A 25,600-nucleotide genomic window follows, 5' to 3' on the forward strand; every position below is an offset into this window, starting at 1 on the left:
CAAATTCATAGTTAAAATCTCACCAAAATCAAACAACCGACGGTTGGTGTTTACCTGTAAAACCAGTGAAGTGATTCATCCAATTTAGTTTAGTCTAAACGGCCTAGTCATTACAATTTTAAGTGATTAAAGTGACAATTTGAAGTGACAGTGACCGGCTTGCAAACTCAATCAAAACCTTTTATTACAACAAATACAAACGGACCTGTGCCCTCACAATTAATATTATAATTATTTATCGATACGTCACAGGCGGTCAGTAGCCTGGTGGTATAAACGTTTCGCCAATACTCTCCGTGGAATACGGGAAGTCAGTTCAAACCCCACAGTTTCCAAAAAAAAAAAAAAAAACTTTGCTGCTTTTTTTTTCAACCGTATTTTTTTTGTTCTTTTAAATTTAATTTTAATCTGTATTGTAACGTGTAATATTTTTGAAACCCTATTAAAAAAAAAATAGAGCATCTAATTAAACAATAAACTTATTTTTAAAAATCCACAATGAGCACCACCAGAGGCAAGACAACCATTCTGGATAGCGAAGATAAAATTATACAGTTCCTAGAAAAAAAAATGGACGTAATGAAAAAAGACATAATGTCTCAAATAGCATATCAAAACACTGAAAACCAAAAAAACATCGATAGCTTAAAAAAAGATATGTCGGAAATTATAGAAAAAAAATTCTCTGCTGAATTAAAAGATGTAAAAAACCTCAAGAACCAGCTGTGCGAACTCACCAAGACCATTGACTTTCTTTCAGTAAAAATTGATGACTATGAAGTAGAGAGAAATAAACTCCACAAAAAAATCAAGGAAGTGGAAAAAGAAAACAAAAATTTAAAATCTGTTGTAAATCAATCTCTACAAAATTGCCTTGAAACATCGCTCGAAATCAATGGAATCGAAACTAAAAAAGAAGAAAATCCTAAAATACCTATAGAATCCATCTTTAAAAAAATAGGGTGTGAAGATTTACTAAATAATAATTCCATAATAAACATTTACACCAACTCACTAAAGAAATGTATAACAATAAAGATGGCTACAAAAGAATTGAAAGACAGGATCCTTTCCCAAAAAAAGAAAGCGGGATATTTCTCCGCCAAAGATATAAATCACTCCACCTCGATAAACCCTATCTACATAAATGAAAAGCTGACGCCACAAAACAAGCAATTACTCTGGCTAGCGAGAGCAACAAAATCAATGGCATACCAATATGCGTGGACGAAAAACGGGAACGTCCTTCTCCGTAAAAATAAGGATTCACCAATAATATATGTCAAAGATGCGAGCGACATTCCACTCCAGTAACCGTGCCTCACTTCTACAACTTCTTTGGATACCTCCCGGACTCAATAAAAATGGCCTCCTTAGAAGTATATAGCATCCCGGAAAACCATGAATGCGAAAATTATCAAGACCTAAACTCAATCTTCGAAGACACATCTTTCAATGTACTAAATATGAACATCAGAAGTATTAGGAAACATTTTGATGAGTTCTGTATCCTTTTAAACTCGTTATCTTTCCAAATTGATTTTATATCTCTTACCGAAACGCAAATGCGCGAATGTATCCCTTTCAGCCTACCAAACTATATTTCTTTTTCAATTCCAGCTAGACAAACCTCTCATGATGGCATTACCATATTTTATAATGTACATTCTATATCTAATATTAACATTGTCAGCCCAAATTTCAAATATTCAAATGCTGTCCACGTAACCTTTACCTCTCAAGGAAAAAAGTATTCTATTTTGTCAGCTTACCGCTCTCCCTCATTATCCACAAATTTGTTCATACACGAAATTAAAACTTTTATTGACGAACATAGCTCAAATCAATTTGATTTTTCATTTTTAATGGGAGACATTAATATAAATATACAAAACGCAATACTAAATCCATCTGCAAACGAATACTTAAACTTACTGTACACCAAAGGTTACCTATCTTACCTGAACAGTACTACTAGGCCCAATCATCCTAATGATTCATGTCTTGATCACATATTTCTGAAAGCAAAAAAAAAATACCCAAATAGATCTGCTACCTTAAAAATTGACATTACAGACCACTATCCCACCTTCTACGGTCATTGCGTTATAAATTCTCCCAGAAACATCGATCCCAATAACCAGCAGGAAATAAAAACAAAAATTAATTACCTTTCACTAGACATATCACTGAAACAAAGAATTGATAAATATGCAGAAAACCTACTGGGAGAGTATCAGGCAGGCTTCCGCACCGGTAGATCCACAACAGACCAACTGTTCACCGTCAGACAGATCTTGGCAAAGTGCTGGGAATTTGACATAGACATACACCAACTATTCATTGATTTCAAGCAAGCATATGATAGCATAGATCGGGAGTGTCTATATGACATACTACTACAATTCCAGATTCCACCTAAATTGGTTAGGCTCATAAAAGCCACAATGTCAGACTCAAGATGTCAGGTCAAAATAGACGGAGAATTGTCGGAAGAATTTACAGTATCACAGGGACTTAAACAGGGGGACAGTCTGGCTCCCACTCTCTTCAACATTGTGCTCGAACATGTAATACGAAAAACACTAATAGACACTGGCTCCAATATTTGTTTCAAGAGCAGTCAAGTTGTCGGATATGCGGATGACATCAACATTGTCGGAAGATCGATTTCAGCCATTAAGGAGATCTTCGACCCTTTAGAAATAGCGGCGCGGGAAGTAGGACTGCGAGTTAATGTTGACAAAACAAAAATGATGGTACAGAGCAGGAACCCTTCGCACAGAAGAAGAAGTAGTGCACTATTTAAAGACAACTACTCATACGAAGTGGTCGATCAATTCACCTACCTGGGCTCCAGCCTGACAGAGAACAATGAGGATCCAGCAGAAATCAGAAGAAGAATCACAGCAGCCAACAAAACATACTTCTCTTTGGTGCCAGTGTTTAAGTCACGTAGTGTCCACAGAAAAACCAAAATAACCATATATAAGACCATTGTAAGAACTGTATTGGCATATGGATGTGAGGCGCTGACACTGACAGTAAAGATGGCTGAAATGCTGGATACTTTTGAAAGAAAGGTGCTGAGAAGAATATGTGGACCGGTGAAAGAGGACGAACAGTGGCGTATCCGGTACAATAGAGAATTGTACGATATATATAAGGCCCCTAGCATCTCTGCACACATGAGACTCCTCAGGCTGAGATGGGCTGGTCATGTACAGAGAATGCCGGATACACGCGTCCCAAAAAGAATTCTGACTGGTCACCCAGGTGGAAAGAGAAAAGTGGGAAGACCCAGACTGAGGTGGGAAGATGAGGTAAGAGGGGATGCAGCACAGCTTCTCCAGGTGACAAACTGGAAGTCAGCCGCTGAGGACAGGAGGAGTTGGAGGCGACTGTTGCAGGAGGCCAAAGCTCGATATGGGCTGTAGCGCCATCGAAGAAGAAGAAGAAGAAGACATATCACTAACAACCGAAACATGGGATTCGGTGCTTTCTAATAACGACCCTAATATGTCTCTAAATAACTTTTATGAAATTATTCAAAACCACATTGAAAAATGTTATGAACAAAGAAAACCACCTAAAAGTAAACATAGACACATAAAACCATGGATCACACGTGGTCTAATAATATCAATACATCATAGAAATAAACTATTCAAATCTTACAAAACTTACGAAAACCATTGCATAACCAACAATGAAACACAAAATTACAGCAAAAGGAACCATTATATTATATATAGAAATTACCTTAATACTCTTATAAAAAAATGCAAACAACAGTACTATTCTGAACAACTCCAAAAAGCACAAAACGACTCACGAAAAACATGGAACATCATAAATGAGATCTCAAACAGGAAACAAAAGGATCACAAAATTCCCCAAAAAATTGTAACCGAACATAATATAATCTTAGAGAATGCTGAAGATATTGCAAACAATTTCAATCACTTTTTCACAAACATTGCATCTACCCTAATAGACAATAACCCTTCTCTTAGCTTACACTCTCAGAATGTATTCTCATACTATTTAGAGACTAAAAATTCTACCTCTGAACTATCTGAATTCATGGAAATTACAGAAGTTGAAATCTCAAACCATATTGATAACATAAGCGTTAGGTCTGCAAATGGTCCTGATAACTTAAGTAATGCTACAATTAAATCCATAAAACAACATATAATCAAACCACTACATCATATATTTAACGCATGTATCAGTAAGAGTATTTTCCCGGATTTATTTAAACTTGCGAATATCATTCCAATACACAAATCAGGACCTCGATGTAAAACAGACAACTACAGACCAATCACCTTAACTTCTCAATTGTCCAAGATATTAGAAAAATGTATAAAAAAACGAATCATCGATTTTCTGGAATCTCATGCACTCCTATCAGCTAACCAATATGGCTTTAGAACCAAACTCGGCACTGACGATGCTTTATTTAATTTAACCAATAGAATTTATTCTAACCTAGACTCAAATATTAAAACCCTAACAATTTTTTTAGATTTGAAGAAAGCCTTTGACACAGTCAACCATAGTACTCTCTTAAATAAAATATCCAACATTGGAATTAAAAATAAATGTCTCATGCTTTTACAAAATTACATTTCGAATCGACAACAATGTACAAAAATTGGAATGTGTTTGAGCAATTTTGATACAGTAAAACACGGTGTTCCACAAGGGACTGTATTAGGGCCGCTACTCTTTTTAATCTATATAAATGATTTATGTAACATTGTTATACCTGGTAATATTTTCTCATTTGCTGACGATACTGCAATAACAGTCCAAGGAAATACATGGGAAGACACAACTAATAAGGCTAACAAATGTATTACTATTGTCAAAGAGTGGCTAGATAGAAACCTTCTTACTTTAAATTATGAAAAAACTCTCTGTATTCCTTTCTATAACACACTGAAGTCAGCTCCCAAAACTAATCTTAATTTAAGATTTCATAATGTAAATTGTAACCCTACCGCATGCACAAACTGTAAAGAGATGAAATCAGGAAAAAATATTAAGTACTTAGGTGTAACCATAGATTCTCAACTAAAATGGACCAGCCATATAGAAAAAACTGTTAACAAACTGAGATATTTAAATTATATTTTTAAAAGAATGTGTAATATAGTTAATATAAAAACCATAAAATTAGTTTATGATGCACTAGTTCATTCATCTATTTCCTATGGAATAATTGGTTGGGGAGGAAGTTACAATAATCATCTCAAACCATTAGAAATTGCCCAAAAATCAATAATTAAGATTATGTACCAGAAAAGTAAATCTTATCCCTCCAAACAATTGTTTAGGGAAACCGATATTTTGGACCTTAGACAAACCTATAGTTTTCAATGTCTTAAATTTATCTACAAGCACCCAAACAATTTTATTAAAAATTCTAATCGTTCCAGTCGAAGATGTGGCGCCTGTGAGTATGTTGTACCCCACTGTAAAACTAGACAGGCCCAGAGACACATTAGTTTTATTGCTCCAAAAATCTATAATTCAGTATGTTCAACCCTTAAAGAGACCACTCGTCAAAATCTTCATTCATATAAAAAATATATCAAAACTTGGCTCAAAACAGCCAAAATAGATATTTTTTTCTTATAAGTTATTAACAAAGCCATTAATTATACTTACAACTAATTAGCTTTAAGAGTAGATATATAATAAAGTCTGCTATGTGTTTGTTGTATCAATTAATACTTGTTGTACCAATTAATATTCATTGAGCACTTAAATATTTTTGGAATTTTAGTAAAAAGTAACTGAAATTACGGTAAAATCAATCACCATGTACAATATTTTATTTTTATTTAAACCACTGTTTTAAATATCCACATACAAATAATAATGCCCACGCACAGGCCTCGCCTTTGTGGGATTTTTTTTGTTACTCTCTTTTATTTTTTGTTATTATGTATGTACCTGTATATATATGTATCAAAAAAAATTTTTCAATAAAAAAAAATAAAAAAATTTATATATAATTTTAAATGAGTGACTTGTAAATTAACACAAATTCAGTAAAGTAAAATTAAACGATTTTTTTTCATGTACCTACATTAATTTCATATATCTATAGGCATAAATATTATTTTTCCAAAAAGAAAAAGCTCGATACGTAAAACTTTTAGAAAGAATAAACCGAGTTTACATAAGAACTTCTGTACTTTTTATCATAGCTGATACGAAATAAGATTTGTATTCATTTTTATAATTGTTATATCCAGTAATTTAGAACTAGAAACTCTAAAATTACTTTTTAATCCCCAAACGTGCATTATGTTTTTTATCAAAACCTAAAATAAAGAAAAGATCCATGAAATTGACATCTCTATTTTTAAAAACAAAACGTAGAAAGTAAATATATTTTTGCAGAGGAGAATATTTGTCACATAAATCATTTATAAAAAAATCATAATTTTCAATTATAAGCGCTCAAACCTATATGGGGCACTTTGCCCACCGTACGAGTATTATGAGGCACTTTGCCCATCGTACGAGTATTATGAACATTTTTTTTATTTCGCGGTGAAATACATTCACACATTGAGGAACGATTCTGTCGATGGCTGTATACAATCCTTATGTGTTCTTTTCCCTGCAATCCCAGATCTCAAGAGCATAGGGCTTACGTTGGTACGTCGTACAGGGTGGCTACCAGGGATATTAATAAATATAAAACTGTATTTAAATATGGTCCTGATATACTGATGCATTCAGGATCCTTTCATGATTTGAATTGTTAACTGTTTAATTTTCATATGAATGTCATGAAAACGAGTCTTGAGATTCTTAACCTGTGAGAAATAGCGCAGGTGAATTCTCTTTTTATTTAACGTTATTTTTTTGTAATAATGTGTATAATCTGTACCACATATTACGTTATTCAATATCACACCAAAAAAATCTTCTAAATTGTTCAAACCATCTTAGAAAACCTTATTAACCTATTGTGCGCCAACACATCACGAAGGATATTTTCAAAATCATTTCTGCGCACGGGGAAAAATTGCTAATACAGAATATTGCTAATTTATTGAGTAATTACGAATGAATTGATAGGTTTCCTAATAAACTTCTAGTAAAATACGAATGTATTATTACGAATGTATTATTCATATAAATCCTAAAATTCCCGTCATTCTATATTTTCAAGGCAAATGCAGGTGCATGAACACGTGTTGCGATATATTAGGAATAAAAAAAGAAAAGTTTTTAAGGAAACGACCTGCAATCTCGTTTTTAACCGGATTACCAATAATTAGAAGAGATATTTTATAAATTAGCAATACTCATTTTTCTCCGTGAATATAACTAGCTGTTCTGGGGAAACTACTTTTGGTATAATATTCTATAAAACGATTGAATGGTCAATTTATAAACGGATAATTTACAAAAAACATCATTTTGAAAAAAAAGTAAGTCATTATAAAATAAAATAAATTGGCGCACAGCGAAAATTTAGAGTCTAAGTGTAGTAAGTTATTTTTCAATCTTGTTGAATACGCTAATCAGCCTTGCACTATTTTCGGATTTCCTTGTTAGGAACACGGCATTACATGGCTTTATCATATCACAGATATCTCAATTTAATTTTACATATATTTTATTCGATACTAAATTTTGATATTCAGCTTTGTTGTCATACTTGTAGATATTAATTGGATATCGGAAATCAATGCCACTGCATCAGTCATTCGCGACCGACAACGTTATGATTCCCCGTTGGAATTAACGTGTATTATAGGGCGACACCTAAGGTCCTACATTGGCTTACATACTTTAATATTCATTATCACCATTTAACCACCAACATACGAAAGGAGAAGAAATCAGTCATGAGGATCGTCAAATCAACAGGTGTAGAGGCGACTTCGATAAGCCATTTGATTCTAGCGCCCTTGTGCGCCGCTCACATTTCGTACAAGTATGCGGTGGCCCTGCTTACGTATTTCTATTTCCATTACGGAAAAAGAATCGGGAATATATTTAAATTATTTACGTAGGAACCTAAAATGAATCTGTAAAGCAACGTAGTGTAAATATACCAAACACTTGCGTATTTTCGACGTCGTGTTGGTAGTTTTATTTTCATTCGAATCGTTTTATCTCAATGACTGTAATGATTTTAAATGCCTTTGACAATGCCAGAGTACATTACGGGGATGACTGTATGGCCATAAAATAACCGAGTTGTAAAGTCAGTTTGTGGAATTTTAAACAACATTTGGAGGATTGTGATTATCGCCAATTAAAATGGGTTGTTGGCGAATGATGCAGTGGTTATCCAAGGTTGCGTGATTACTCTCGGTGGGTAAAAATGAGAATTCGAATATTTTCAATTTAGTTTTTATTTTAACAAAACTCAAGTTACAATAATTTTATGAACAAAACAGATCGCGTACGTTAGAGGAGATTTAGGGCGGCTAGACCACTGGAGAGAAAATTAAGTATTTGCCGCGCGAGATATCGCTCGCAGGTTTACAGTGATACCAGTCTCACATAAATGTGGGTAAAAGTAATATTGTTATTATTTTCGGGAGATGAAAACTCCCTATAATTTATTCTACAAACACGTTAAAAACTGGATGTTGCACAGAAAAGTTCAAATTTAGAATTTAAACAAAAATCTTATGGGATGAAACCAAATAATTGATACAAATTAATTACAGAAATTTTTTTTTTTATATAAATACAACTCTACTAGATAAAAATGAATTAATATTAAATATATATATATAAATTAGAAACATTAACATAACATTATTTTGTCTATTTTAACTAAGATATTACAGGAAAATCATTCAAAAAGCGTACGTTTGAATGTATTTGTAAACACCGAAAAAAATGTTTTTCGAACTAGTTTGGAATACCCGGGCGCGGTCCCCTCTTACCCCGAAAATGCTTAAAGATACTGGATGCATAGTAAATTCCGTTTAAATTTAGACTCGCGATTCAATTCGACAATGTTATTTATATGTTTTTTTTTGTTTCATTCTTCAGCTTCCTAACAAAAACAAAATTATTATTAAATTAAATTATTTTTATATCCATCCATGACATCACCAGAAGCAAGAATCTCAGTAAAATGATTTACCTGTAAAAAGGTATTGTTGACATTGTAACGAAATTGGAATAGGTACTTTCTGAGTAGATTTTCGTCAATATTTGAATGTGTTTCATTCTAAAAGTGTACTTTACAAAATCAAGGGAATTGGTTTTGGCGGATTGAATATATATCGAAGGAAAACAGAAGTTTGGGAGGAAAACAACAATATATTTGGTGAAAAGCTGGAGATTGGTTATTAGTTAAAGTGTTACAGGAGGAAGATAATCCAAAGAATGGAATAAGTGGTTATTTATTTTAATTTAGAAGTGCTAATTTATGAAAAATCTCTTCGAATTATCGGTAATTCGGTTAAGAGTCGGATTGCAAATCGTTTCCTAATAAGTATGTATTAAGTATTAATTTACTAAGTATTAGTAAATTACAACAAGTGTTCATTCATGCACATGCTCTTTTCTTAATAATATACAATGACGAAATGCGGAAATATTAGGATTTTTATGAACACGTGTTCCGATAAAGTTTTAATAAAAGTTTATTAGGAAACCTATCACTTCGTTCGTTGGGCCAAGGTTCAAGGGCCTGTAATCCAATTTTTAACCGGATTACGATTAATTTGAAGAGATGCTTAATAAATTAGTATTTTTTCTCCGTGCAGAAACACAAAATAGATAACCAACCATGAGCGTGTCTGCGTGCCCGAAGATATATTTTTTTCTTATTGAGGTGAAATTGATCAAATATCTAAATTCTGTCTTGAACAAATAATAAACTTTTTATTTACCTATCTGAGGCCTAGGGGTCAAGATTATGAAATGGAAACGAGAAAATATTGCAATGTTCTTACCTGGGCGCATCGTTGATAAGGGCGAGTTTTCCGAAATCATCCCCTTCGTGGAGGGTGGTAACAGTGCCCTTCCCGTGGATCACAACGTCCACTGATCCGCGGACTATAATGTACCAGGACCTTCCTTCGTCTCCTTGGTGGAACACTAAACAACAAACAAATAAAATAAACTAAAAATATCGAGTGTAAGATTGTTAAATGCTTGTATTTCCTGGTATTTATCTTTGTCCAAAGCTTGTGCACGTCAACGGATTTTTTTTATGGTTTGTTTCTTAGGTACGCTTGTCTCACGGTATATTTATGTTGGTTTGTTTTTTGTACTCTTCGTAAGAGATTTTCAAATATTGTCAGGTTATTCGTAACCAGGGAACATTTGTCTTTCTTAAGAAAAAAATAAACACTCAAGAAACATGCCAGGTAAGTATTGTTCTGTGTAATACTATTATATAAATGTGTATAATATAAATAACATTACGTACATTTTTTGCAGCATCACACACACTATCGGTATGTTAATAATTTGTTATAATATATCATTATCTATAGTTAGTAGTGGGAGTCTTGCTTGTACAACGCCCTAGTGGTGTTTTTTCACAACAGCGGTATACAAATCATTATTATTGAGTACCTATTGGAAGTGTTTTTACCCATTCATTTTGTCAAAGTCCAAATCAGTATTATTACTACAAGCTTTGACAAACTTATTTCTGTACTTGAAAACAATTTGTAATTATTTTGATGAAATAATTTTAATAACATTCAATAACAATGAAATACAAAAAACACCGAAAAAAATGCTTTGAAGAATATTTTTAATGATTTTTCATTCTGTTATATACGGAACAGCTCGTAAGCATAATAATATTGAGACCATTGTACAGATAAGAAAATTAATTGTGAAGAAAACTAAATGTTTAAAAACCTATTTTTAGTGACAATACAACAAATATAATGTCTCTTATAATATCCAACATTTTATTATTTCTAAGAAAATCGATTATTACTCGTATAAGCTCATTTTCTATAAATAAGGAATATAATCATATCAATTATTCTGAAGACAGAGCACACGTACCACTTGATCTATTAAAATATTAAGTTTAGCACTCTAATCATTGAGGTAACACGATAATTAATTAATTAATTAGAGACGGTAGCTTACGTATTGTCTAATTAGTGATTGCGATTAGTGACAAGTTCACTGAGCCTAATGACATTGAACTAGGTATTGACATTGGGTTAGCAAGCGAATAAATCTGTTTATAGAATTGTAAGATAAGACATTATTTATTAATAGATGTACCAAAGATCCGTGCTTTATAGTCTCGTTAAAGTCCAAAAATAGATCTGTTTTATGTCGAAAATTTCTGGGAAATTTACCAAGATTCAGTAAATCTGATGGAAATTAGTGGTCAGCTTTTTAAAGATCTGATTTTATGAACTTTGAACAAATACATACAGATCAAATCGTATCCAAATACAAGCAACTTAAATAATGAAAATTTTCTGAAAAGAAAACACATTTTCGAATAGACAACTTACTATAGAAATATTAATATCTCCCCCAAAGTACTGAATAAATGTCTTCAGTCTGACCCTAAAAAAGAAGTCATGGTTAATATTTGCCTCGAAGTAAATTAATCATGAAAGTCACTTTTTATATCTGCCACAAAGTACTGTGAAACTGTATTATTACGATGTATTGCCTCAAACACACAAGCATAAGTTAAACACTACTTTGTTTAATCCTAAAATTAAGTGGTGTTCGTGAAGTTTTTTAACTTTATTTAACAGAGAAATAAAATCCTCTAACAAGATATATAAGTTTAAAACAAAAACATGTAATTATTAGAGATTATGAAAATATCAAGCATCAAGCGGCTAAAGATATTTATTTTCTAACACGCCATATCATTTACTAGGTACTCGTTCTATAACTAACAACCCGCATTATATTCAAGAATTTGTTCTGTTGGCACGTAATTCCATTAACGTATACGTAAACAGACGGTAAAGTAACAACATACATTAACAGTAACAAAGTAACATCAACGTACATTAGTAAATGATATTTTTGTTTGGTTTTTCACTTAAATGCGAGAAAATGTGCACTCTAGAATATCGTTTTAATCTATTTACGTTGCTAATGCATTTTCTTATAGCCCTTGTTTTTTTATTTATTCTACTAGCTGCCTGGGAAGGTTGCATTCGCGGCCTTCCCTTAACAAAGCATATTTTCATCACCCACCCCCACCCGTGCTCAGCCACCCTCATGAAACTCTCTTACTTTCGATGTGACACCAACCACCATAACCACCGCTTGGTGGCAGTGGCTGGTTGTGAAGAAAATTATGCGGGTAGGGTAACACGGGTTTCTTTTTATATATTCGATAGATTAGATTAGAACTTTTGAACGATGTAAGTTAATGTAGGTATTTGTTCAAGAGAATTTTACACTGGTAGTTTTATTGAATAGGTTTTACATTTAACACTTAGGTTGATGTATACAATTGTGCTACTATTATAGCAGCACAATCGTTTATTTTACTATAAAATTATGTTGTTATCAACAAATTAATAATAATAATAATATTACATGTTTTATATCTTTTATTACAAGTAGATTTAAGGATTTCGTTTACTTATTATTACAATTTAATTAAATGAATAATATCAAGTGACTGAGATAATTACAAACACATTATTTCGTCGACTTAATTCGTAGACTGCGTAGGTAACTACCATTTGTCAAATTTACAGAAGGCGCAATAAAACACTCAGTGAAAAAAAAATAAAGACAGGTTATTAATTTTATTTATGATCAGAAAAAAACATATTTTTCTTATTTATTTTCGAACATGGAGTTTAAGACTTTCTATTTTAAAACGGAGTTAGGAAGTTTACTTAAATCCGAATAATGGCGCCACGGACATTTTAATAATTTTTGTTAAAAACAAAGTGGGATTTTTTTTTACGAATTTAGAGTTTTACTATCCGAAACGGGATTAGTTTTAACAAAAACGGAGGTACGCAGTCTACGAAGTAAGTCGATAAGAGTGTTTTTTAGTGCTGGTATGTTGTTTCTGTTTCACTTTGTATTTGTTGTCAGAATGATTTAGATTTCAGATCGCTCTATGTTTTGTATTTTTTATGAGTTTAGTACAACAGTGTAATAAGCTTTTTTGTCCAAATGTTGTATTCGCAGTTGCTTTTTGGGTATTTTTTCGACCCTGAGATCTAATGTTTCTAATACGCGTCTTAGTTGTTATTTCTTGTGTTTTGTATTTAAGAATGAAATGAGTATTTTTTGGAAATATAGTTGTTTTATTAACACGATGTTACTTACGATAGTTGAAGATTTCGTCAGTGCTGGTTCTTACAGGAATTTTCAGTAAATTTTTCATGATGGCTCTGGGTTTTAATTAGTAAATAATAACCAAAAAACAATCTCATTCTTCAGGATGCTTAAGATTTTTAGGAAACCTTATTTATATTAACATGTGTTAAACTAGATGATGGGAACTTACAGACGGTGCTGGGTTGTGGATGTGCTTCAAAGACGACTGCGGCGCACAGTTCCCTCTTCACAGAGGTGGACAGGTGGGCCAGGGCGGGGACACGAAGCAGCTCCTCGTATACAGCCTCCAGCTCATCTGGTGTCCTCTCGTGACTCCTAGGAAAACAGATTTATTATATGAGAAGGCAACATTCTGAATTTTTGAAAATCCTCTAGCAGAAAGTACATCTTGTGATACAAGATACCGTTAACTCGTCGACAAATTAGTTTGGATTCAAAATATCACCGGTGTGCATATTGTTGAAGAAAAACATAATATTTTTGATGGTTTTGACACATTACACAATTTTAAAATTTTTTTTGAAAATTTGTTAGAAAAGAAACATGTAATTTTAATAGTACCAAGAGTGTTCTTGAATTTCATTGCAGACATCTTGTTGACCTGTTAATTTGTAACCCGTGGAAAAACATGCTTTGTACCTTTGTAGCAATATTGCCTCTATATCTATACACCTTTAATCAGTGAAAATTATTAACTTTCGGAACCAATTAAAGCAATTCTAATTTTAAGTTTTTATATGCATTGTACACCCACAAAAATGAGTAATGCGGACTTATTGAAAATCTCTTCAAATTATTGGTCAACCTGTTAAATACGAGACTATAAGCCGCTTCCTGATAAAGTGTTAGTTGTTTAATATCGGAACACGATCACGTATCAAGACGAAATGCGAAAATATTAGGACTTATAAGAACACGTGTTCGGAAATCGTAACAAAATATTGTTATTTTACCTAAAATTTATCATTATACATATCAATTCATTCATTAATGGCCTACAATCCAGTTTTTAACAAGAAAACGAAAAAATTGTCGAGATTTTTAATTTAATTAGCATTTTATTTATGCTTATCAGAAAGTTTTATCCGTGTAATAAATAAATTATAGTTTGTATCTGCTGATATACTATTAACCGTCCATTATAATTAAATACAAGTTTATCCGGATCTGTCACAAAAAAAGATATCATTTAATAGTAAAATTCAACCGAGATTTACCAATTGAAACATTATTATTGTCTCATATATATTATCATCATCCATTGATTCAGTACAATATAAAACTTCTTTATGACGGAGAAAAAAATACTTAAAGATTTTTACAGAAAAGTGGGAGTTTAGAAAAAGCGTAACGAAATTGGTATAGGTATTTTATGCTACCATTTTTCTTTCGCTTGAAGTGTACTAAACAAAAGCAAAACTGTTTTTTTATTGGATTATTAGAGAAAAAACAAAAGCTTGGAAGCGAAAACGAGTAGAAAAATAAAAGGGTTTAGAGGGATGGTTTTAGATTGCTCGGAGGTTCGATTAATGTGCTGAGGAAATGATGAAAAGTTATGTGTTGTTTGTTGATAATAAACTGGAGAGAAAGATAATGGTGAAAGTAAATGGAATTATATATTTCTATCAAAAGAAACGTGAACATATTTATAAAATTGAGCATTTTGGGTGATTGATGGTGTCATTCTTTATTCTATGGTTAGATTGAAACAAGTAAACGCCGCGCCGTTGTAGATAATATAATAAAATGGCTATTACATTGTGGAGTTTAATTCGATTTATTAGTAATTGTTTTAGAATATTACCTACATACATAAAAATTTCAACATACATGTTGCCCAAATGTAACTTTTATATGGGAATGCATTACTACCAGGCTTCGCCCGAATTTCAACGCTTTTTATTGAACAAATGAAAAACAGGAAACATTGATAATTTCTTGCCTTATTTTGTTCATATATATATATATATATATATATATATATATTTTGAAGAAGGACAAACATTCCCGGGTTACAAATAATCTGACAATAATTTTAAAATATGTTTCTATCATCACAGTAGGCGGAAAATGTTGCTTGTGTCATGATGGAGGAGCTAGCCGACGAATCTGGTCACTGAACAATGATAAATACATTTTTTTAAAGCTTCATAGCTCAATATGAGAATGACATTGGTAGCTGAAAATTGTTGCGCTGACCTAGAAATTTGAGAGAGTCTAATCTGTGCAAATTACATTACGACAGAGCACAGTTTTCGAGTTTTATGTGAGTCTTACAATGGTTTTCGTTTTCATTAGGAATCCACGGGGCTAGACATTCCCCTTGACAATTATCGACTTTTTCCATAATATCAGTAGAACTGTAGATTGACAAAGTATCCCAACAATTACATAACATGATGTAAGGTAGTGCATCGGAATGACCAATATTTCAGCTACCGTTTAGCGAAACTTTAAACAAAGTACAAAAGGTTCAGTAAATTATTAGAATTATATCCACAAACAAAGTTAATCAAAGCATCCTTACTGTTTTCTTAGTATCATCCTGAGAACCGCATCGGGTCCCCTCTGCAGCAGTGCCCCCAGGGACTCCCGCAGCTGCCCCTCGGCCGCCGTGACCTCGTCGCCAGAAGGGGCTGCGGGGGGCGGAGCCTCCTCATCAACCCTGAAGCGGTACAGGAAGCACTTGTCTTTAAAGGGCTGCTCCTTGGACACTGGGAAAGACAAAGGGGTTTAAATGGTAAGTGTTTTTTTTTTCTTATTTTTTTACACAGATAGAAACATTCCCGTGTTACAAATATTTGGCAAAAATTGAAAAACTTCAAATGCCATCATCCGCTTATGATAAATGATAAAACGTTACTTGCACAATGATGGAAGAATTGGCTAGCAGAGGAATCGAACCCATTTCCTATTATATTCACGGTAGCGCAGAAGCTTTAGTATTATTCATGGATGTTTTATTGCTAGTAAGGGGGTATAATGTTGGCATTGTAATCCAATACCTACATAGATAAATAGTTGTAAACTTATAATGATAAAAGGTTTGTTTTAAAAGAGACGGGAAGGTTAATAGAGATATTGAAAAAAGGGTAAATGCAGTTAACTCCATTATTGGAGGACTGAACGCGGTTGGCGTTACCAAAAACATGTCCAAAGAAGCGAAATAAGTGAAAGAAGTTAGCAATCCGCAATGAGGTGCTGGTACCTATCCTGATATATGGCAGTGAGGCGTGGAACTGGCAGGGGAAGGATGCAAGTAGACTGAATGCTTTAGAAATGAGATTCCTCAGACGTATGCGTGGTAAAACCATGTATGATCGTGTGAGAAATGTGGAGATCTGCAAATAATGAAAGGCTGATGTGAGAGTAATGATTAAGATTAAAAAAGGGACGCTCAGATGAAGAAGAAGAGCGATTGGACGATGAAAAGAAGAAGTCGGGGATGCCCGAGGAAAACATGACACGATCAAGTGAACCAGATCCGTGAGTCGGCCATGCCAAGAATCAGAATGATAGAAAAAAATATTTATGAGACGATGTATGAATGTGAATGATTTAAGTACGCGATCTGTCCCCTCTGCCTACCCCTGCGGAACACGGCGTGATAATTAGTTAGTTAGTTAGGTTTTTTATACTTATACACTGTGTTTTAAGCTCAAACAGCGAAAATTTAGAGTATGGGTAATGGGTATGTGCATGTAAATAAGAGAAGAGAAAAAGGAGCTCTTTTTCACAAAAAAGGTTTTATTTGATTTATATGTATTGTCAGCCTATTTGACTAGAATTACAAACAGTACTTGTATTTTAGCCCTTGCTCGCGTAATATCGGATGGACGGTGGGAATAGGTATTTGTAGCAAAATGACAATGAGACTATTCTTTACCTAGTTTTTTGTATTGCGGTTTATTGGAAATATATTCTAGTCATTAAATAGGATGACATTACATATAAAAATTTAATGCTCATTTTGTGGTATGAGCATTATATTCTGTGCCGAATATAATGCTCATACCATACCACAAAACTTTTAAATTGCGGCTTATTGGAAATATATTAACGTGTGTTATTTAGATTAACAATGAAGAGTCACTGAACACTGAAATGTTTTGTAGCACGAGCATTATATTCGGCACAGAGTGTATTTATTTTCTTAATTATTTTCCACACATTGATGGGTAGTAGTTAAGATATATGTTCACAACAAAAACCTATTTCCTATCCATGACTAAAAACTTTTTACTATTCCGAAACTAGTTTTTCTCTAGTGACTTTGACAGAGTGAACAATCAAGAATAAATAACAAAAAGAAAATAAATAAAAAACCTTGATTGTGTTGAAAAGGACACTAGACGCAAGATTGATGAAATACGTAGTACCTGGTTCCCAGAGCTCGTGGAGCTAAATCGTAAAAACCCACAAGACAAATTGCTTTTTTTTAGTTAGCGTAATTAATTACCAACATTTCGTTCTCAGCCGACTAACTCTGGAATTGAGACAGTTTTACGACTTTAATCCCGCCACCCACTCAGCGGATACAAAGGATGAGATGTTCCAAACATTTGAACTTCTACAACATTTGGACGATAATGATACCACCAAAGGGTAAACCATGCAAACGCTCTGGGTCATGCAAAAATACAATAATTAGTCCATCTTTCCAGATTTTATATATGAGATCAGACAAAATTAAATCGAATGTACCAAGTAAAATGAGATTATGGACATGAAATGAGATCAAACGCGTTGAAGTTAGATAAAACAGATGAAATCAATTTACATGTGATGTAATGAAATGAACTGAGATGAAATAAAATAAGATAGAATGAGACGTAATAGATAGAAATGGACGGATTTTAATGGAACAAGATGGACTTTGCAGGAATTGGGTGGCATCGGATGGAATTTGAGGAATTTTTAAGGCACTGGATGATTTTTTTATGGAAATCCATCGGATTTTGGTCGGAATTGGATGAAATTGTGAATGGAATGTGTTGTTTCATATTTTATTTATTATTCGTTAACGCGCTATCGGGTTTAAATAGAGGAAATTGACAATTTATGATGTAGGTGTAATATAATATATGGATAATAGCGTCACTATACAGGGTGTATCGGCACGTACCCGACAAACTTTAACCAGCTATTCCTTAGCACATTTGGAGTAAAAATCTTATGTGCACTTTGCTGTCCGGTAACGTTTTTTTTAATAAAAAATTTACTATTCATATTTTCACCACATGTCACCACTGTTTTATCCTTTGTCAAAGTTTGAAAACCCATCTGGAAAATATTTTATTCGAATTCCGTTGAATAATGCACGTGTGTACCTATATTGGCGCACTTTTACAATCACAAAGAAATGGCACGGCACCATTCGTCTCATTTTTAACTATTATTATTTAGTGTGTGCGAAAGAGCGAAGACGCTTTTGACATACTTGCTTATAGCAGCTGTTGAACACGAAACGCAATGCCAATGACAGTGATGGAGTGTGGACATTTTAATTTTTTTTGTTTTTAATTGAAAAAAAAATGCTACCGGACAGCAAAGTGCCCATAACATTTTTTACTCCAAATGTGCTAAGGAATAGCTGGTTAAAGTTTGTCGGGTTAGTGCCGATACACCCTGTATACAAAAAAAATAAATAAAAATCAAATGCTAATACTAAGATTGACATCAAATCCAAATAATAACACCTGATATTGTAAATAAAGCAGTGTTTCAAATATAAAGTAAGTATGTACATTGTACATTCGTATATGCATAGGTACAGTTATTCATGTTTGTTGCAAACCAGTAAGACTGGAAACAGGAAAATAATTTACTCATAAGGTATAAAAAATAAATATGTATACATAATGTACCGATATGTATTATAAAACAGAAGATTAAAAAAAGAAGAAAAATAATGTATGTTGTATCTATAGAAAAAAACTAATAAGTAATGACAAAATACAAAAGCTGTAATTAATATCGAATTTAAATAATGGTACTTGAAATGGTAAATAAATCAAAGTATGATATACAGATCTAGTATGTCCGTACATGCATATAGGAATATGCGTGTAAAAAACAAATAAACTAAGGAGTATGTGATTTAAACGTTGGAAGGTATAGAGAGAAGACTTTTTTAAAAGCTAATATTATGCTAGTGTTATGTAATTATGTAGAATTGGATAGAATTGTATGGAACTGATTGGAATTGGATGTATTTTGGATAGAATTGGAAGAATTGTGAATGAAATTTGTTGGATTTTTGATTGCATTGGATGGATTTTGATGGAAATTGATAGCATTTTAAGAAAGTATATTAAATCGGATGAAATAAGGTGACATTCAAGAAGAAGATATTACTAATAAATCTGAGCGAAACATGAAGCAGAAAAATAAAAAAAATAACGGTCACAACTAGGAATTGAACCCAGATGAATAAGATGAAATTACATTTACGTTTTACTTGATGAAATTATGTGAAACGAGATGAAATGTATAAAACTAGATGAAATTTATAAAAGTAGTTGAAAATGGACAAAAATATGAAATTATGTGAAACTAGATAAAATTGTGTGAATCTAGATGAAATTTGATAAAATGTTATGAAAAAGCTGATATTGGTTTTTATCAAAGCACCCATAGATGTAACTTATCTTGTAATTACTGAACCGATGATGATGAGCGAAAAGGTAACATAATAGGACGAAGTGTTAACTCCTCACCGTGAGAGATGACTCCCTCCTCGAGCAGGGCCTGGAACATGCCGGTGGCCTGCTGGCGGCCGTGCACGCTGGGCGACACGGCCATGAGCCAGTCCACGAGCTCGGTGCCGGGCGCGCACTTGCGCACCAGCTTACCGGACACCTTGCGGTCCCGCAGGCACGAGCCCGGCTCGCTCACCAGCATCGTGCGCAGCGCCCAGCCGATGCGCGACATCGCGGGACTCGGGGACTGGAATCGCACACATGGATTAGTTAAGTTATGGGCAAATATATAACAGGAATAAATTATATATATTTTAGCACCACGTGACATGGTTAGTCGTAATAATATATATTATTATATAGATTAGATTGCATTTTTATCAAGAGTAGATCATGAATATAAAAGTCTGTTATTAATTTATTTTATTAGAAACATTTTTTTCTTCATATTATAAACATCGTTCAAGAAAAAGGCTCACCATAGAAAGCTAAAAAGGTTTTAATGTCGTAATTTTCTACCATAAACTGTTAATAATTAAAAAAAACATGAAACGTTAAACGCGGTACATTTTAATGCCGTGGAAGCAGTGGAAGAGATTAATAGACCGTGAAATATACGGTGTCCGGAAATTCGTAGTACAAGCGGGAAACTGGTAAATCTACATCACTTACGGAGTAGATTTCGTGGTTTTGTAACTTTTTTTGATTTGTGCTTTCGTTTTATATTTTAATATCAGCTGTTTAATGAATTTTAAAATACGAGGAGCATAAAGTCATTTTTTTCCACAATTATAAACTCACTAACTTGCCCAATCGCTACAAATTTTACAGTCTTACTAAAAAAACGCGGTGAAAATTTTATTCAATTGATAAACGACCGTGTATGTGAAAATCTTACTAATTAAAATATAAAATATAAACTGACTTAAAATATCATTAAATATGTACAGTAAATATTATTTTATACATATTACCACCATATATTTCCTTATAATTTGTTAGAGCCACATTGTTTAATTTAATTGTGATCATACCTCATACCCATTGACTAAATACATCAATGCTCATACCCCAAGGAATGTCATGGAAATAGTGCCCGATCCTAGAGGTAAGAACCTCGTCCCTACCCTGAGAGAGTGGCATATATTTAGGGAAGAATGTATTGCGCCCCTTTCAAAAGCTACTCTGGAGTGTTGACACACTGCCACTATCCAGGAGACTAGAAGTGGGGGGACACGCGGCACGGAGCGGAACTCCGTGACAAGCCTTGTATCAGCTAATATTGCCTTATTATTTCTCGATGCTCAGTTGATTGTTTTAGGATCAATAAACGCAAGTGAGTTCGAAGCAGAAAGAAATGGAACCCTACCCTTTCAGGCAAATTGAAGTTTGGATATAACTCCCCATACTCTCCAGGAGTCATTTATTTAAACCTAAAACATTATTTTGAATTCCTACTATCACTGAACCGCACCACCAATAAAGCCCTCCGTGTTTTTTTTATATAACAAAGGCTTCTAAAGTTTTTATAACATTTTAGATGCGGGAAAAAAAACTTTAAAAATTCTCGAAAAAATGTAAGTTTTTTGTGATTGTGTGATGAAGATTCAACAGTTTTACGCTAGTTCTACGAGTTTCCCGATACCGTATATAGGAACCAACAGCTTTTATACTTACGCATATTTTAATGTATCAGCTAATTTTTCCTGAAATGGCGCAGACGTATATTATTAGGCTTTGAATAACTTTGGATAAAGTTAAATTTTATTTAGGACGAAGTTTAACGTAAGAAAAACATGAAGGTAATTTTATAAGTTCTCAAATAAATAGTTTGTAAAGAATTTAAAGTTCCGGTGTGCTTTTGTTAATCAACACCACTTCGTTATTCACTCCAAAAACTTCAAAGGAAAGGAGGATACAAGATGTTAATGAGCTGCAAACTTTAGTGTATGGAAATACAAAGATAATAACTATAAAGCAGGAAGCTACGAAATAGCAAACATCCTCGAAGGTAAGTTTGAGCATTACAGAAATGTAACTTGCAATTTTCTTTCTGCCTGAAATTTCGAACTATTTTCACTAATAACGTAATTCATTTGCTTCATAAGCCACCTGATTTTAAAATAATCCATGAACGTATAAAGATTCTGAAAAAGGAGTCGATTGAGATTTTTAAAAAACTGTTTGATTCTAATCAAATTCACGTATTATCCAAACCACAGCTAAGCTGGTCAATACAACCAACTTAATACTTTTACTAAATCTTTCATCTGTAATTTCAATGTGTAGAAGGTTGTCCGGGGGTAGAGTGCACTAATTTCAGGAAGTGCTTCTGCATGACTGTAGAAGTAAAAAATATCAATTACTTTTCGAAACTCCATTTTTTTTCACGTAAATAAATATTTTTCAATCGAAAAATATTTCTTTTTCCATACAAAAAATTCAGCTATTTTATCTGAAAACTACCTTAAAACATTGGAATTTTGAAAAAAATTATTTTTTACTTGTACAATCACGTAGAATCACCCTCTAAAGTTAGTGCACTTTACCCCCGAACACCTTGTATTTCAAAATTTAATACCCAACAATTATGTTGTACTTGTATTACCGGAGAACTGTGCATAAATGCATAAAAATATTATATGTTGTGTACATTATGCAAATTAATATATATTATTGTCACGTGTTCTGGTTCCTATATAAGATTTGTTGATTATTTATTTAGAACTAACGGCACAAGTGCCATTTACATACATTAAAGTTATTGACAATCATAGAACAATATAGAAAGAAAAGAAAAAAACATGAGATTATATAAGTAAACAAGAAAAAAATATATACAATCGTACATAATCGTACATAAGTTAGTGAAAGAAATCAAGGATAAACAAAACAAAAACCCTGTTATGCAGTCACCTCGTTAAAATATGCACTGCTAAAATATTTCATATTTAGTGCCGCGTTGTACTTTAATATAGGCAGATTAAAAACATCAGCTAACATAGCCTAATAGTTACCAATGGTGTGAAATCTTATTTGGCAGAATTGTAGCCTGAATCCGCACTATAATTGCAATAGTCACATAAAATATTTTGTTTCAAGTGTTTCTTCAACAAAAGCAAACATTTAAAAAAAAAATGTATTACGCTGAAAGCAACGAAAAAACATAAAATAGCAAAATTTTTTTTTTTATAAATGTTATCATATCTAACTAAGTATAAGTTATTTTAAAGAGATATTTATTTAAAAACATAGATAAAGCAGTTTTTTTTAACAACTGTTTGACAACATAGTTATGTAGTGTAGTTATATAATGTGTTCAAGCACTGTCCAATCACATCGCGAGAATATAATATAGAAAAACTGATAATCGAGCATCTTTTTCTGCAACAGTTTAAAAAGTCAAAACAATTTATCTTTCTTACTAAAGTAAGTATATATTTTTTTCCTGTGCTCTTTAGAATTTTCAGTAAACATTTCCTACTTTTTAATAGATATTCAGATGTTACATCCAGTACTCTGCAAATAATTAAATCACGCTCTTCCTATAAATCAGGCTGGGTTTAATATCAACACTATTTTCCGATTTCATATTAAAATTTCACCCGGTGAAGGGAAAGAAAATTCCAACAAATCATGCCTTTTTTCAAAACTGCACAATAAATTATTTCCCTTTCGAAAGTGCAGAGAAATATTCATCATCCAACGTTAAGAGGAAAGTCTGTGCGGAACTTTTTCATAGAAAACTTTAATTTGGATTTTAGACCAGAATACCTAAACAAACTGAATAACATTTTTTATCAAAAGGTATAGCAAGTATCTGGTATGGGTGCTATTTTATTTTTTGTTTTAAAATTTAAAATATACTCATAAATAATTCAATTTTTTGTGATTCTAGAGCAACTTTGGCAATTATTTGTGACTTAACGACAGTTATTTGAAAAATAATTTTGCCTTCTCTACTTTGTAAATATAAAAAATGAAAACGGTTTAAAAAAGATTTTGTTGGCCTTAAATTTAAATAAAAAATACAAATTTACGTTGGCACACAAATTTGTCGAGCAGAAATGAAAATTTCCATCCAATACACGTTTTTTTAAGGATTTTAAAATTATTTTTTAAAATTATATTGACAGAGTACTTTGGGTTAGATATTTTTTTCCACTGTGATACATCGGCTTATTTTTAACCGTCAAATAATTCATTCTCGTTCGGTGGCCTAGTTGACATTGCGTTTGGGTCCCACCCAGGCGTAGTGTGTTCAATTCCTCGGCTGGCTAAGTCCTCCATCACAACACAAGCAACATTTTCAGCTTACTGTGGTAGTTGTAGGAGATTTTCAAATATTGTCAGGTTATTCGTAACCCGGGAATGTTTGTCTTTCTTTTAATAAAGTATAAACACTAGTAAATTATTAACAATTATTGCTGTTTTTCGCCACTATGCTACGTCGGCTTCTTTTTACCCGCCAAATAATTAAATACATACTAGTATACTATTCAACAGTTACTGCTTATTGATTTTTTTCACCTAAAAACAACCAATTTTATTTTTGTATGAAAGGCATTGTAATTTATTTATTTATTTAATATCAATGGTATAAATATACCATACACAATAAATCAAATACAATGACATCAGAAAGTATAAAATGATCAGAGTCTCTATAGTGATATTAAAGTAAGAGATGCAGGTACAGTGTCCACACTACCATTTACAATTTTGAACATAAATATTAAGTCGGATATAATTCTTCGATCTGAGAGTTTTAGTAAATTTAATTTTTTCTCTAAGTAATTATAGTTTATACTTTCAATGGGAATACCGAGTTTAAAGTTAATGTGTCTTAGGAATTTGTGTTGAATTTTTTCTATTGAATCTGAATGTATTTTATAATGTGGGGACCAGATCGAGGAGTTATATTCGACTTGACTTCGAACTAAAGATGTATACAAAATTTTCAAGGTTGAAATATTTCTTATAATGATAATGAAATACTAGTGTTTATTGAATTATTTGGCTGTTAAAAATAAGCCGACGTAGAACAGTAGCTTAGTGAAACTGACTGGAAATTACTTTTCTTCCCAAGATTTTTCAATTTATTTTTTGTTTCAGGCTAATTATTATTCCGTATAATAATTGGTTATCCTATGTGCTTTGCAAACAAATATTGTCTTGTAAAATATTATCAACTAACAAAAAAATTACAAATTAAAAATTGCAATGACAAAATTAGATTAATTCTGCCGATATTTTTTATTCAAAATACAAATAAATAAAATAGCAAATAAGTGTACTAGAAATTTGCTATTCCTATTAATTAAGAAAAAATGGATAACTCGGTTGCGTATTTTGGACTCAAATCTCAAAGTTTTTTTTAAAGCCAGCCGTTCCTCTTAAACGCTCACAACAACATGGTCGGGTTTGGGATATTCAATAAACATCCTCGTATATTGCAATTTCGCCTGCACAAATTCCCCTATGATAACTTTTCACTCAAACACACATAAACAAAGCACAAAGGGGTGTAGAATGAACCAGATGGCCACTCCGCTCGAAGGCATACAAATAAAATGTGA

The 25,600-nt window shown here is 32.6% G+C and overlaps 1 protein-coding gene across 3 annotated transcripts in view; it reads right to left on the minus strand.

Moving 5' to 3' along the window:
• The window catches only part of Epac (Exchange protein directly activated by cAMP), a 524,699-nt gene that overhangs the window by 20,574 nt on the left and 478,525 nt on the right, over positions 1 to 25,600 (minus strand). For all 3 annotated transcript variants that reach the window (XM_089634072.1, XM_089634074.1, XM_089634073.1), the window contains 4 exons: positions 20,040 to 20,268; positions 15,848 to 16,034; positions 13,490 to 13,635; positions 9,963 to 10,107 (listed from right to left, as the gene is read on the minus strand). In XM_089634072.1, the coding sequence (XP_089490198.1) occupies positions 9,963 to 10,107; positions 13,490 to 13,635; positions 15,848 to 16,034; positions 20,040 to 20,268 (707 nt within the window). The remainder of the gene's footprint in view (positions 1 to 9,962; positions 10,108 to 13,489; positions 13,636 to 15,847; positions 16,035 to 20,039; positions 20,269 to 25,600) is intronic.

This window comes from Hesperophylax consimilis, chromosome 8 (genome assembly GCF_061612785.1).
Source record: "Hesperophylax consimilis isolate HC1 chromosome 8, BYU_Hcon_1.0, whole genome shotgun sequence".
NCBI classification, from domain to species: Eukaryota; Metazoa; Arthropoda; class Insecta; order Trichoptera; family Limnephilidae; genus Hesperophylax; species Hesperophylax consimilis.